Genomic DNA, 13,104 nt, shown 5'->3' with positions numbered 1-13,104 from the left:
TACGTTCGTTCAAACAAGTTAGCGCACTGTGGAGCGTAAAGAGCAATGGAATTAAAAACCCTAAGTAGAAAAAAAGTTGTGAGAAATAAACCCACAGAGAAAAATAGTATATTATTAAATTAGTTTAATAAAACGTTCTGTGAAGAACGAGTTCTACAATATGTCTTATTAAACGAGTGTAATATACAATTTTTTCTACTTTCCTCATGATTTTTTGAAGTAAAATAGAAAATCTGGTTACGATTATTATTTAAGGTTTTTTTGAATATGATCTATGTAAATGCCAACACTGTCAAATGACGAATGTGGCGTTCTACATTACAAAACAAAGTGTTACCAGAAACAGTTTCACAAAGGTTTCATTGTTAAACTGTTTTTTTTTTGTTTAACAATGAGGCCATTCTTAACGCAAAGTAGAAAGAAAACTCATTCTAGTTCAAACCTAAGAACAGAGAACACAAAAAAAACATCGCAATAATAAGTTCAAAATAAATAAGGTATAAAGGTGCTAAATTCTAGGCGAAGTACCTACATGGATTTCATATTGTTACGTTGATCGGTGATTAAAAATCGGCATGGGTAAAATTCAGTTTATTTTTCCAAATCAACAACTAATTCTATTTCATCTGTAAGTGTTGTCCTTTAGTCACCCCCGGTTGGTCAAGTCACAGTATCGTCAAGTTGTTGATGCAATCCCGTAAATAAATGACGGAAGTCGCTCAAAAGTTTCGCGTTGTCTGCCTCGCAGTTGCCTCCCTTCCGGTGACCCTTATAGAGGCCACAGACAACAACTTGCGCCTTTAGAGCGCTTATGAATTGTGTTGCTGTAGGAGTATCATTGGTTTCGCAAGAAGAATCGCCCCAAATTGTCGAGCGGATCCAGATTAACAGAACGAGGCCGTAGACTTGAGAACTCGCCACTTCGAAGAAGCTCAGTACAAATAATCGTGAAGGACTTTACTGTTAGTTACCACCCTGTTTGACTGGGTGGCCAATAGACAGTATTGTCGTCACGAAGGAATTGTCATTTGAGAATTATTTCCAACACAGTATACCGCCTTACCATTTCCTGCCCCTGTGCAAACCCATTTAGGTTGTCAAACAACTTATTGGCATCTTTCAACATCTGCGTTGTGCGAAGTCTGTCATTGGGCACGCTGTCTGTAAAAAAAGATAAAAAAAATTTTTAGGTCTCGGCTTTCATTCAAAATATTTGGTTTTTAGAAAAATGACATAATAAACCATATAATATTGTAAAACATGCATATTAATATTAAATGTAACTAACTATATACTACTAGTTGAAATTAAGCTGTGAATATATGCAGCAAAAGAATGGCTAAAAATTTGAGCCACCAATTTCACCTTCATTTTCAGAGGGCTGCAAATGGCCATCTGTCAGTTTTTTCAAAGTGCGGTAGTCTACAGGGCTCCTATCATCAATGGCCTTAACCTCCAACAAGTAATCCCACCGTGCCGTGAAGGATACATTTTCCTCACCAATTAAAACTGGAGCTTGGATGGTGTGTTTAAGGAAATTGTTACACAGGCATTTAACAAGGTGAGGAAGACCGAACATACACAAAGATACGTTTCCCTTTATACACGAAGAAAGGTTGGGACTCTGTTGCACCCATAGTTTTAAACGTCTCGACGTTACTAGTACCCATGTCTGAAATGCAGGTTACCACATTCAGACCATGGTAACTACAAGTGTCAAGAACGTCTAACAGTATGAGTTGCAACTTATCTGAATAAACAGGGTCATGTGAAAACTAGAAAGCCAAAGGTTGTTTCCATTTACCTCCAACACCTTGAACCATACCTAAACACCAGGACATGATTTGCAATCTTTGCAGAGCTGCGTTGGCGTCTTAAGTTCTCCGATCCCACAAAACCGTCTCCTCTTCATCCGTACTCTAAATTCTAATAAATGTTCGAGAATACTCATTTCGTCGAACATTAGAATATTCTCTCTCTTCGACGAAATGACTTCTGTACAGAACGGATCTTTTCGCGTGGACTACACCTTTTCTACTGGTCTTGACTGAATTGACAATTGACTGAATAGGGCAAAGTGGGGGAATATCGCGCACCTAAGGAAAATAATTCATAATTTGCACATAACATTGATTGGAATGACAAAATGTGTATAAATCGCTCTTATTAAGGTGTATGTAACAACCTTAATCTAGTTTTAATCAAATAGTTTTTTTGTTAAAAAATATTTTAGAACGGGTGTAAATGCGCGATATTCCCCATTCTACGGGGTAAAATTGCGCATGATGTGGGGCAATACCGCGCATTAAAAAATTTTGAAACTGACTTAGACATATTTATTTAACCATTGATGTTATAAAAATAAACACTGAAAAATATATATTTACATTACAAGTACGTTATAAAGTTAGTTAAAAATGCAAAAATCTTTTTCCACTTCTTTTTGCTGTCATGCAATAGTCACAAGAAAAATTTTCTGCTGCACTCTTGGTGTCTTTCAGAACTGGTGCTGGGGAAAGTTAAATTAATTTCTTCCCTTAGGCGGTTATCATCGTTATTATCGTCGTTATCGTGATTACATCATCGAGGCTTGTCCTCACAACGCTACAGATTGATTACTTCATCGAGGCTGGTCCTCGCAACGCTACAGATTGATAACATCAACGAGGCTTATTCCTCGCAACGCTAGGGGTTAATAATACCATCGAGGTATTTTCTTACAACGATGAAAATTTATATCACCGAGACGCTTTTTCCCTCGCAGCGATGACTGGATATTTCTGTGTTTGTTTATTATGTGTTTTGTTGGGGTAACCAGTTCGCGGTATTTTAAACTCTCAAAGTAAATTAAGACGGCCATGTCGTCGATTAAAATATTGATTAAAAAAATGGTCAAATGACGTTAGTTAGCCGATAAGCAATGGCGCTGAATATGTAAATTTAATAGACATTGATTAAGGGCTTAATAAACATCTACTAAACATAATCGATAGCGCTGAATACGGGCTATTGTTTTTTTTTAAGTAACTAATCACTTAGATCATGATATAATTTGACATAATGTGAACTCTTTGTTTGAATCGTTGATAAAGTGTGACAAATATGAATCTCCTGTAAATTTTGTTAACTTTGCAATTTTTTATCTGATACATTTCTCTAATCTCACAATTTTAACCTCAGTAATTTTCCTTTGTTAAATAATTTTCATTGAACGTAAATTTCATGCTCTGTAGTTTTAACCTCATATTGTTATTTGCACAAGTTTATTTCACACCAGATCTTTTGTTTTATAAATCTCTGCTAGTTTTGTTTTCTAAATACTTTGTTGATGAATGTTTCCATCGTATAAATTATTTGATGTCAATTTTTAATCACACATAAGATTCATTTGTTGTTTAAAATTTAAATGTTGTTTATTGCTCGTTGAAACTTTAACACTTGTTCAGTTGTTGTTAATATCAGAGTTATAAGAGATCGAACATTTAAAAATGGAATTGAGCTTAAATAGCACAGAAAACGTGGCAGAAGCGAAATGCGGTTCCTAGTCGAGCTGGCGAGACGTATCGTGTCACCTGTACAAGTCCACAGGTTTGGATAGCTTCAGGGGCGGTTGCGCTGTTGTATTGCTCTCGACTTGGCCCAATAGTCGAGTTCTAACTGCGGATCTGCGATCGTAATGGCCTAGTTTCGCACAGCATGTTCGTAATGGACGTGTGGGTGCGGGTAGGCTTTGCGATAGATAGAATCATCGTCGTGGGGGGGGGGGGGGAAGAACAGCCCCAGACCGGTAGCCCCAAACTCTGCTTGTGCTAGCACGCCCCAGGGGTACTTTTGTTGTGCTCCTGTTAACTGCCGTAACTTTAAATTTGACGCCACACGCCCGCAGTAACTTGTGTATTTGCATCCAGTTCAGATTTTGCTTTGTTTTTATTAAATGTGTGATATTCAAATATTTGCATTGATTCCAAACATATGTATAGGATTTTGCGTCAAATAAAAAATTACATCTATCTACATTTTTGTGGTACATTGTTATAAACATTAACCGCAACATTCACACAATTATTGGAAATATCAACTCCAGAAACAGCTTTCTTACTATTATCTTCTTGAGTATTTTCTATGTCTCCACGAATTTTCGAAATTTTAACATCCAATATTTTATCGGATATTTTATTCTTTTGCTGGATTGAATCTTTGATGTAGCTCTCGGCTACTGTCGTCGACTTCCACCCCCCATGTCGTTTTGATTCTGTGATATTGCCACCAGAATCAGCCAGAAGAGTGGCCGATGTTCTTCGAAAACAATGTCCGGTGTACTGATTAGCATCCTGAAAATTTAGAAATTTTGCCACTATGCTTGCCATTACTCCCAACTTAGTGGTGCCAATAACTTGATTTGCACATTTTCCTTTTGCGTTCGTTTGCGAGCAATGACGAAGTATTATTAGGTTTAGGCTTTTTGTTTGTATCTTGTTTTAAATAGTAAATATAATTTTCTTTATTTCCTAGCATTAGTGCATATAAATAATTCAAGTTTTTTTTTTATTATTTTGAATAAAAAATATTTTTTCACGTTTACCTTTTCCTCACAATAATAATTTTCATAAGCTTCACAAAAAAGCCAGACTTAACCGATATAAACTTTGTGATTGTTGACATTATCTAAAAGTCATCTTGTTTCGGTTTGTTCTGCCCATGGACTGCACATTCAAAAGTTAATAAAATCGATTGAGTCTAATTAGAGTAGTATTTGAGAGACAGACTGGCTCTACCTATTCTTTTTTAATTCTCAAGCATACGCTAAGGAAGTATTGTAATAGGATCCAGCGAATAGCTACTTTCATAGTTTCTCGACGATTTATGACCCCTGTCACCCCTGGAGTATGAAAAAGTAGGTCTCGCGTTTCCGTCTGTCTGTCGCCTGTGTCGATATGCTAACTAAAATTTGTCTAATCAGCCCCACTAAAAATGTGATGATTAAAGGGCGGATTTATATGCACAAATATTTGTTAAAATGTGGGCATTTATTTATATGCTCAAAATTTCTTCGAAATACACAATTTTTGCCAAATATGCATAGTCCGGACGGAAAGAACAATAAACTAGAAACAAAAAAGCAAGAGAAATTACATTTATTACCTATAACATATTTTTACATAATGCATAAATTATACATTTTCTTTGCTACTACAATTGACAATTAATGTTTTTCCAAATTTTCCATTGTAAAATTCTGTCTTCTAGCTGTCAATAACATTTTGTATGAAGAAAAACTTCTTTCTACCTCAACGGGTGTAATTGGTGTGTACTTTAACGAACTAATAATAATGTCCGGACCTAATTCTACATATCTAGTGATTCGACACTTAAAACTTTACTGCTGTTTTCTAGAATTTTATAACTAGTATTTTTAATAATTACCTCTTTTACTTTTTGGTTTACAAAATTGCCTATTTTTCCTGAAATATTCAAAGTGTTGGTTTGAAAATTGATAATTTGCTTTAATAAATACTAATTCATTTAGTAAATAATGTTTTTTGAAAATTTGATGACATATTGCGGTGGCACTGCAGTTCTCATTTGAAAATTCTAAAATATTTTTTTTTATTTTGTAACGGAAAAACTCACTTGATATTCATTTATTACCAGTACTTTGACAATGCCGACGCACAAAACTTTATTTTAACTAGAAGTTATAAAAAATAGCAAAATCAAATTTCATAATTTTTAGAAGAAGCTGAATTTATTATTGAACTTCAATTAAGAATCAAACATTTTAACGTCAAATGTACGTAGATAACCAGTAATATCCTCGTTAACTATTTGAAATAATTGGTGACCTCTCTCACCAAAAATTATTTTTAATAACAAACTGTCGGCATCACCATAATAATTTTATTACCTATCCACAGGAGAACTAGTTATCAAAGAAACAGTGCCCTAACAACCATATCTGGAACAAACTGTGAGGTAAGCAATTTACTACTTATTCACACAATTTTATGATCTACGATCGACTCGTAAATACCAAATAAAATTCTATTTTTAACCGCGGAAAATTAGAATTTAAGAGCTAGAAACGCGAACAGTCTGATCTGAAACGCGAGCGTCAGCGTCAGCATCAATTGACACCCATTAAATGAAAACGAACACTTATTTCCCGTGCAAAGTCACTTAAACCGCAATTAATTTTGAAAACTGAATCTAACTGCGGTTGCACGTGCATTTCAATTTATTAACATATCGACAAATCGACAAAAAATATGGAAAACAGGGCCAGTGACAGTGATAGTACCGATATTGAAAGTTTATCAAGTGAAGACAATGATGACACAGATAAAGCAAAAGGTGGCAAAATTCGAATCCAACGGGGGATCCACTGGTAAATTTTTCAGTATTTAAAAGCTTAGTTGGTTTAAGTGGTTTTAAGAATTTCTATAATTAAACATCCGACTGGGATATTGTTATAATCTGTTTTGTCTCTTTTCTAAGGATCTGGATTTGTGTCATTTAGACGCCATTCCGGTTCTCTACTAACTGTATTTGTTCGTTCCATAAGGTAGGCAATTACATGTATGGTGAGCTGGTTGCCTACCTTATTTACCTAACATCTTTCCCCTTAAAAATAAAAAAAGAAAAAACATATTTCTCTTAACGTAAAGAAAATTAAAACTTAAAGATTAAGCCGCTCCGGCTGGACTATAGGTCGGCCGCTTCTGGTTTTGTATCGTTCATGTTGTTCTGGTTCTAACACAGTTGGTGTTTCACTTGTTTCACATTCACTAGCACTGTCTAATTCTATATAACATCTTAGAGGTTCTTCTCTTTCCTCTTTCCTTTCACAATGAATTTTATTATAAGTTAGGTTGGGTAATGAACGGTTTTGCATGTACTCATTGCATTTGATAAATTTTCGGTTTCTGATCAAGCATGCGCCATTGTCCAACCTAATTTTGTACGTCCTATCTCTAAGTTTACTTATGACTATTCCAGGTGTCCATGTAGAATTTGGTTTCGTTTGTACATACACATTACAGTTTACAGGAAGATCACCTAGTTTTTTGGTTTTATATTTATTAAAATATTCAGCTTGAACTGCCTGCTTTTGCTTTATTGTTGATGAATTATATTGTGAGGCTACTTTAGGTGTGTGTTTTTTTACTGTCGTTGGAATTAATGTGCGTAATTTACGTGACATCAAGATTTCGGCTGGCGAGACATTCTCAAAAATGGGCGTGCTTCGATATTGCAAGAGTGCCATATATATCTCTTTTTTATCATGCAAATTTTTTTTAAAGATGTTTTTGGCTGTTTGAACATTTCTTTCAGACATTCCATTTGATTTAGCATGAGTTGGTGAAGAAACAATATGTGCAAACTCCCATTCTTTGCAAAAATGATCAAATTCTTTGGATGTATACTGTGTTCCTCCGTCTGTTACTAACGTTACTGGAATTCCATGTCGTGAAAACACAGATTTCATTTTGTTTATGATGTTATTACTAGTCATATTTTGACTGAGATTTTCGATTTCGATGTATTTTGAATAGTAATCAATTAGAAGAAGATACTTGTTTCCATTATACTCGAAAATATCTGAGCCTACTTTATTCCAAGGTAGTATTGGTATTTCATGACTTTTGAGAGGCTCATTACTCTGGGATTTAGAGAAATGTAAACATGTATGGCAACTAAGAACACGTTGAGTAATTTCGTTGGTCATCGTAGGCCAAAAGACTGAATCTTTCGCCAGTTTTAAACATTTATTCACGCCTAAATGACTGTAATGGATTCTCTCTATCATGTCTTTGCGCATTTTATATGGAATAACGAGAGACTGACCTTTGTAAATTAAATCGTCAATAACAGTTAATTCGTGTTTGTATTTGGCGTACCGTTTGATTGTATGACTTGCACGTTTAAGATTTTTCGGAAATCCTTCTGTTATCGCGTGTTTTAGTTCCAGCATTTCTGGGTCATTTTGAATGGCTTCTTTAATTTGATTAATTTTTTCTGGAGTAGCATTAATCTGAGTTTGTATTAGAAACACATGAGCGTCAATTTCCTCCTCTATTTCATCTTTTTGTGTATTGTCAGTATACGTAGCTCGAGATAGCGCGTCCGCTAAGAGCAAATATTTGCCTGGTTTGTAGACTAAATTAATTTCATATTTTTGTAACTGTAATAACATTCTCTGTAATCTCGCTGGGCATTTATTTAATGGCTTTTTAAAGATAGAGATAAGAGGTTGATGGTCCGTTTCGACAGTTACCTTTTTGCCATAAACGTAGTCATGAAATTTTGTTAGACCAAAACAGATTGCCAGGAGCTCCTTCTCTATTTGTGCGTATCTTTGCTGAGTCTCGGTCATTGTTTTGGAAGCATATGCACACGGAAGACTGTTTTGCAAAATTACCGCCCCCAGTCCGTTTTTAGAACTGTCTACTGAAACTGTAACATCTTTATTTACATCATACAACTGTAAAACTGGTTTTGACGTTAGAATTTTTTTTATCTCTGTAAATGCTTTTTCCTGGTGACTTGTCCACTCGAAATTTACTTCTTTTTTAATTAAGTCTCGCAAGGGTGAGGTTTTTGTTGAAAATTCTGGAATGAATTTACTAACGTATGTTAACATACCTAACAAACGCTGAACGTCCTGCTTTGAAGTTGGCTGCGGCATGTTCAAAACTGCCTCGATTTTAGAATTATCGGGTTCAATACCTCTCCCGGAAATGTAATGTCCCATGTATTTGAGTTTTGCCACCCCAAATTTGCATTTATTTTGATTGAACTTGACATTGTTTTCTTTTGCAATTTGTAACACCGCTTGCAATCGTGCATCGTGTTCTGCTCTGTTTCGACCCCAAATGATTATATCATCGATATACACTTCTACTCCTTCTAAATTAAAAATTGATTTGAATTTTGTCTGAAACACTTCTGGTGCTGATTTAATTCCATATGGAAGTCGAAGAAATTTGTATCTTCCAAACGGAGTTCCGAATGTACACAAATCCGAACTCATTTTGTCTAGTTGTATTTGATAAAACCCGTTTGTTGCGTCTAGACTACTGAATACGGTAGCACCTGCTAATTTACTTGTTATTTGCTCTAAAGTTGGTATCGCACAATATTCCCGCTTTATGGCACGATTCAGGTCTTGTGGATCTAAACAGATACGTAATTTTCCATCTGGTTTCCGTACTACCACTAGTGCATTTACCCAATCTGAGGGACCGTCAACTTTCTCAATAACGTTATGTGCAATTAATTCATCTAGAGTTTCTTTTAACTGATTTAATATTGGCAATGGAACTCGCCTTGTCGCATGTACGACTGGTTTGGCGTCAGGCAATAGCTGGATGTGGTGTTCCCCGTGAATACACCCTATTCCTGAGAATACTGTCTCGAATGGTCCCAAAAATTCTCTGTAATTCGTGGAAATAATTTCATTTGAATTTAAGAAATTGATACGCTTAATTAATTCCAGCTTTTCGCACGTTTGCAAACCCAAAATAGCCTGCTCACCTGAACTAACAATAAAAAAATCTATTAAGTAATTGACATTATTTTTGTTGCACTTTAACCTACAAATTCCTAATACATTTAGGTAATTTCCTGTATAGGACTTTAATTTAACACTTGTCTTTCGTATTTCTGTCATTGGCATTTTCAATGATTTGAATAAATCTAAAGGAAGGACGTTAGCCATTGCGCCCGTATCAACTTTGAAATTAATAAACTTGTCTTTTAATTTTAATTTTGTAAACCATCCGTCCTTAGAATTATTCTGTTGTGTGAGTGTACCTATAAACAAACAGTTTCTATCATTTTCTATGCTTTTATCAATTGCGTTAACAGCCTTTTGTTTTGGTAAGTTTACACATGCAAGCTTCTTTCGACACACTGATGCAAAATGGTTTTTGTTTTTGCAGAAATTACAAAATTTGCCGTAAGCTGGGCACTTATTTATAGGATGATTTCTACCACACTTACTGCAGTTCGAGATCTGACCTTGCTTCACTTTCTTGTCCTTTGACTTACGGATGACATCCAGCGGAACCTCCTTGTTTTCTATAGCCACTGTGCGCTGCTTTGATGTTTCGATGGCCAAACACAGATCTATAGCCTTTTGTAATGAGAGAGAGTCGTCCTGGAGGAGTCGTTCCCTCATCGTCGAGTTAGTCACCCCGCAGATTATCATGGATTTGATTAGAGAGTCCTCGAGAGTGTCGAATGCACATTTCTGAGCCTGCTTCTTCAATTCTGTGACGAACTGTTCAAAAGCCTGGTTTCCTTGCTGCCTGTACGAGAAGAATTTATAGCGCTCGTATGACAAGTTTTCCTTTGGTACGAAATGAGCTTCGAATTTTTCCATTAAAACTGAGAGTTTACCAGCTTCACCATCAGCGAACTGGAATGTAGTGTATATTTTGAAACCCTCTTCTCCAATGTAGTGTAGCAGTTGTGCACACTGAATTGTTTGATCCTTCTTGGACACTTCAGAGGCTGTAAGATAATTGTTGAAACGACTTCGCCACGTGGCCCAATTTTCCGCCAAATTTCCTTCCATTCTCATGGGTGCTATTCCTCGCTGTTCACCCATCATTGCTCACTGTACTACACTCACCGCAATGTAGATTCGTTATTTGACTATTTATCCATCGACTGCGCCATGTTATAATCTGTTTTGTCTCTTTTCTAAGGATCTGGATTTGTGTTATTTAGACGCCATTCCGGTTCTCTACTAACTGTATTTGTTCGTTCCATAAGGTAGGCAATTACATGTATGGTGAGCTGGTTGCCTACCTTATTTACCTAACAGATATTGAGTTCAAAATATAAATATTTATAGACCACACTTCTTTATTGATTTTAGTACACATTCGAAGGTGATGATAAAATAAACTTTTTCTTGAAAATTGGACCATTCCATTTTTTTTTGTTCATTAAAAAGTAACTGCGTTTGTCAGTACTTACAACAATAATTACTTCAATTAATTTAATTACATTACTTGAAATTTGAACAAAAGCATTTATTAACAAGACAACAAGTGCAAAGAAAGTTTTTGGTAACATTTTTGAGAATGTCTAGAAGCGAATAACAATAGTAAATTTTTTAATTTGAATTTCTTCAGTTTGTCGCAAAGACTTTGGAGGCACACTCCTGAAATCTAAATGGTTTGGAGACTAGGGGTTATGACTGATCCACTCGAATTCAGTATGTTTACCTAATAATGAATTCTTACCACGAACATTTGTTTGGTCAATGGCTACTACATATCTTATAAACGTTTTTTGTCTTGTGCAGGTGTGGAGTAGATGACGATGCCCCCACGACCTCTCCTCCAATCACCTGGCCACCTTCCAATCCATCAGCCAATTGGCGCCAGTTACGTCCTGCCAGATTAGGAAATCCTTTACATGGTACCAAATTGCAATTATTCTCCAAAACGAAACACCACTTGGCTGTGTACCCAGACAGTGTGGTGAAAGGAAATCCAGATGATAATGATCTACATAGTAAAAACATAGAAATTCAAATTTTCATTTCATTAAATTAAATACACCTTTCAGCATTTTTGGAAATAATCTCAGCTGGTTATCCGGGTCATGTGCGCATAAAAGGTCTTCTAACAAATCTCTACCTTGCCATGGACAAGAAAGGACGCTTGTATGGAGAACCAGATATGAATGAAGATAACACGATCTTTATTGAGTCCTTTCGGGGGTCATATAATACGTATTTGTCACTAAAATACGCACATTTAGGGTGGTATGTTGGTATAAAGAAATCCGGGAAATTTAAACGAGGGCCGCGTACCAAATATGGACAGAAGGCCATCATGTTCCTGCCCAGACGATCACGATTTCAGTAAAATTGGAACCGTATTATCATAACATTTAATACTCTGTAAATAGACCAGTATTTTTTTTTTATATTACCACGACATGTCAATAATAGTGAATCTTACGATATTTTCTTTTTTGTGTTATCCTATATCTAATTAATTAAGACGTATTTGCATTGCTAGTTTTGTGTTGTAACGGCTTTTTAGATTAGAATGGCGACGAAATGTGTTTGCTTTTGAGGTTCAAAGAGGACGGTAACGTGGAGCATATTACAAATTACTGCTTTGGTTAGAAATCACCTGTCTGTGAGATGCAGAAGTTTTTTTGGAGGGTGGGGGGGGGGGTCTATTACAATTTAAGCCGCACGGAGAGGCCCATAACTTCGAGTTCTAAAAGAATCATGTCCCTTTAAAGAGCCCAGAATGCAATTTATAGGTATATCTCGAATATCATGTAAGTCATCGTGAATTCGAAGAGAGAAAGGGGATTCTATGCTGTTTTTGTGTTGATTTAGGTGTTCTACGACCTCGACTTGGAATATTTACCTCGGACGCGCCTCTCAAAGCGACGTGTGTACTGAACGATATTTTGTGTTTTTGACCATATTTAACATGTGTTTTATGTATTTATGTGTTGGGGAATTCCATTCACGATGTACTCTTGTTTGATTAATTTTGCTTTATTGAATTCGGTTGGCGACAGCGGCGTTCGGCCCAAGTCTAGATCGACAAATTTTTACTTTCTTTCATATGACTGTTTATTCGCAATACTGGATTCCACCGGATCGGAGATAATTTCTTTCCGAGAAGTCATTGGCGAGGGGATAATCTCTATTATTAAGGAGGATTAAATTTTACAGAGGAAAAAGGAGATTACTTCAATAGAACAAAAGGAGATTACTGTAATTTTTCCAAGTTTCCACAAACCGATTAGTCTTGGCTGCTCGGCCGCGAACCCGCGGTGAATACCACGACCTAAATTTAGGGAAGCACGGACAGTCTAGCGATAGCAAGGATGGAGAACATGGACATGGCGAGAACGGAAACACCAGTGGACCGGGACCAATTCATTCAGGGGAAGAACAACTGCCAGAAGAACGCCAGCACGAAGAGACTAGCAAGCGCATCGCCGCAGAAGGCGGTCAAGAAAGGAACCGAAGTTGTGGAACGCGACTCTAGAGAGACGAGAAACGAAAGGCAAAAGTGAAGAAGACGAGCCGCGCAGCATTGATAAGGTGCTACGTAG

The 13,104-nt window shown here is 36.2% G+C and overlaps 2 protein-coding genes across 2 annotated transcripts; one reads left to right on the top strand and one right to left on the bottom strand.

Annotated features, from left to right (window-relative positions):
* The first annotated feature begins 5,191 nt into the window (after positions 1 to 5,191).
* On the top strand, positions 5,192 to 11,969 carry LOC135123642 (fibroblast growth factor 1-like). The gene is made up of 3 exons (XM_064048476.1): positions 5,192 to 6,385; positions 11,318 to 11,529; positions 11,584 to 11,969. The coding sequence occupies exons 1-3, from the start codon at positions 6,267 to 6,269 to the stop codon at positions 11,883 to 11,885; spliced, it is 633 nt and encodes a 210-aa protein (XP_063904546.1). The 5' UTR covers positions 5,192 to 6,266; the 3' UTR covers positions 11,886 to 11,969.
* LOC135123641 (uncharacterized protein K02A2.6-like) lies at positions 6,524 to 10,821 on the bottom strand. Its single transcript, XM_064048475.1, has 2 exons — positions 10,003 to 10,821; positions 6,524 to 9,813 (listed from the first exon to the last, which is right to left on the bottom strand). The coding sequence occupies exons 1-2, from the start codon at positions 10,613 to 10,615 to the stop codon at positions 6,677 to 6,679; spliced, it is 3,750 nt and encodes a 1,249-aa protein (XP_063904545.1). The 5' UTR covers positions 10,616 to 10,821; the 3' UTR covers positions 6,524 to 6,676.
* Positions 11,970 to 13,104: the final 1,135 nt, after the last annotated feature.

The sequence above is a fragment of the Zophobas morio genome, unplaced genomic scaffold, assembly GCF_036711695.1.
Source record: "Zophobas morio isolate AGI-343-1 ecotype UQ-CSIRO unplaced genomic scaffold, CSIRO_AGI_Zmor_V1 ptg000006l, whole genome shotgun sequence".
Taxonomy (NCBI): Eukaryota; Metazoa; Arthropoda; class Insecta; order Coleoptera; family Tenebrionidae; genus Zophobas; species Zophobas morio.
The sequence above is the reverse complement of the archived record's forward strand: the minus strand, read 5'-3'. Positions and strand labels throughout refer to the sequence as shown.

What these genes read in the sequence shown, in the direction of transcription:
- LOC135123642 (XM_064048476.1), top strand. Translation starts at nt 6,267, where the DNA reads ATGGAAAACAGGGCCAGTGACAGTGATAGTACCGATATTGAAAGTTTA. An exon ending in ATCCAACGGGGGATCCACTG is followed by an intron (nt 6,386 to 11,317) that starts GTAAATTTTTCA and finishes TGTCTTGTGCAG; the next exon opens with GTGTGGAGTAGATGACGATG. An exon ending in AGATGATAATGATCTACATA is followed by an intron (nt 11,530 to 11,583) that starts GTAAAAACATAG and finishes TACACCTTTCAG; the next exon opens with CATTTTTGGAAATAATCTCA.
- LOC135123641 (XM_064048475.1), bottom strand. Translation starts at nt 10,615, where the DNA reads ATGATGGGTGAACAGCGAGGAATAGCACCCATGAGAATGGAAGGAAAT. An exon ending in AGGTCAGATCTCGAACTGCA is followed by an intron (nt 9,814 to 10,002) that starts GTAAGTGTGGTA and finishes GTTTGTTTATAG; the next exon opens with GTACACTCACACAACAGAAT.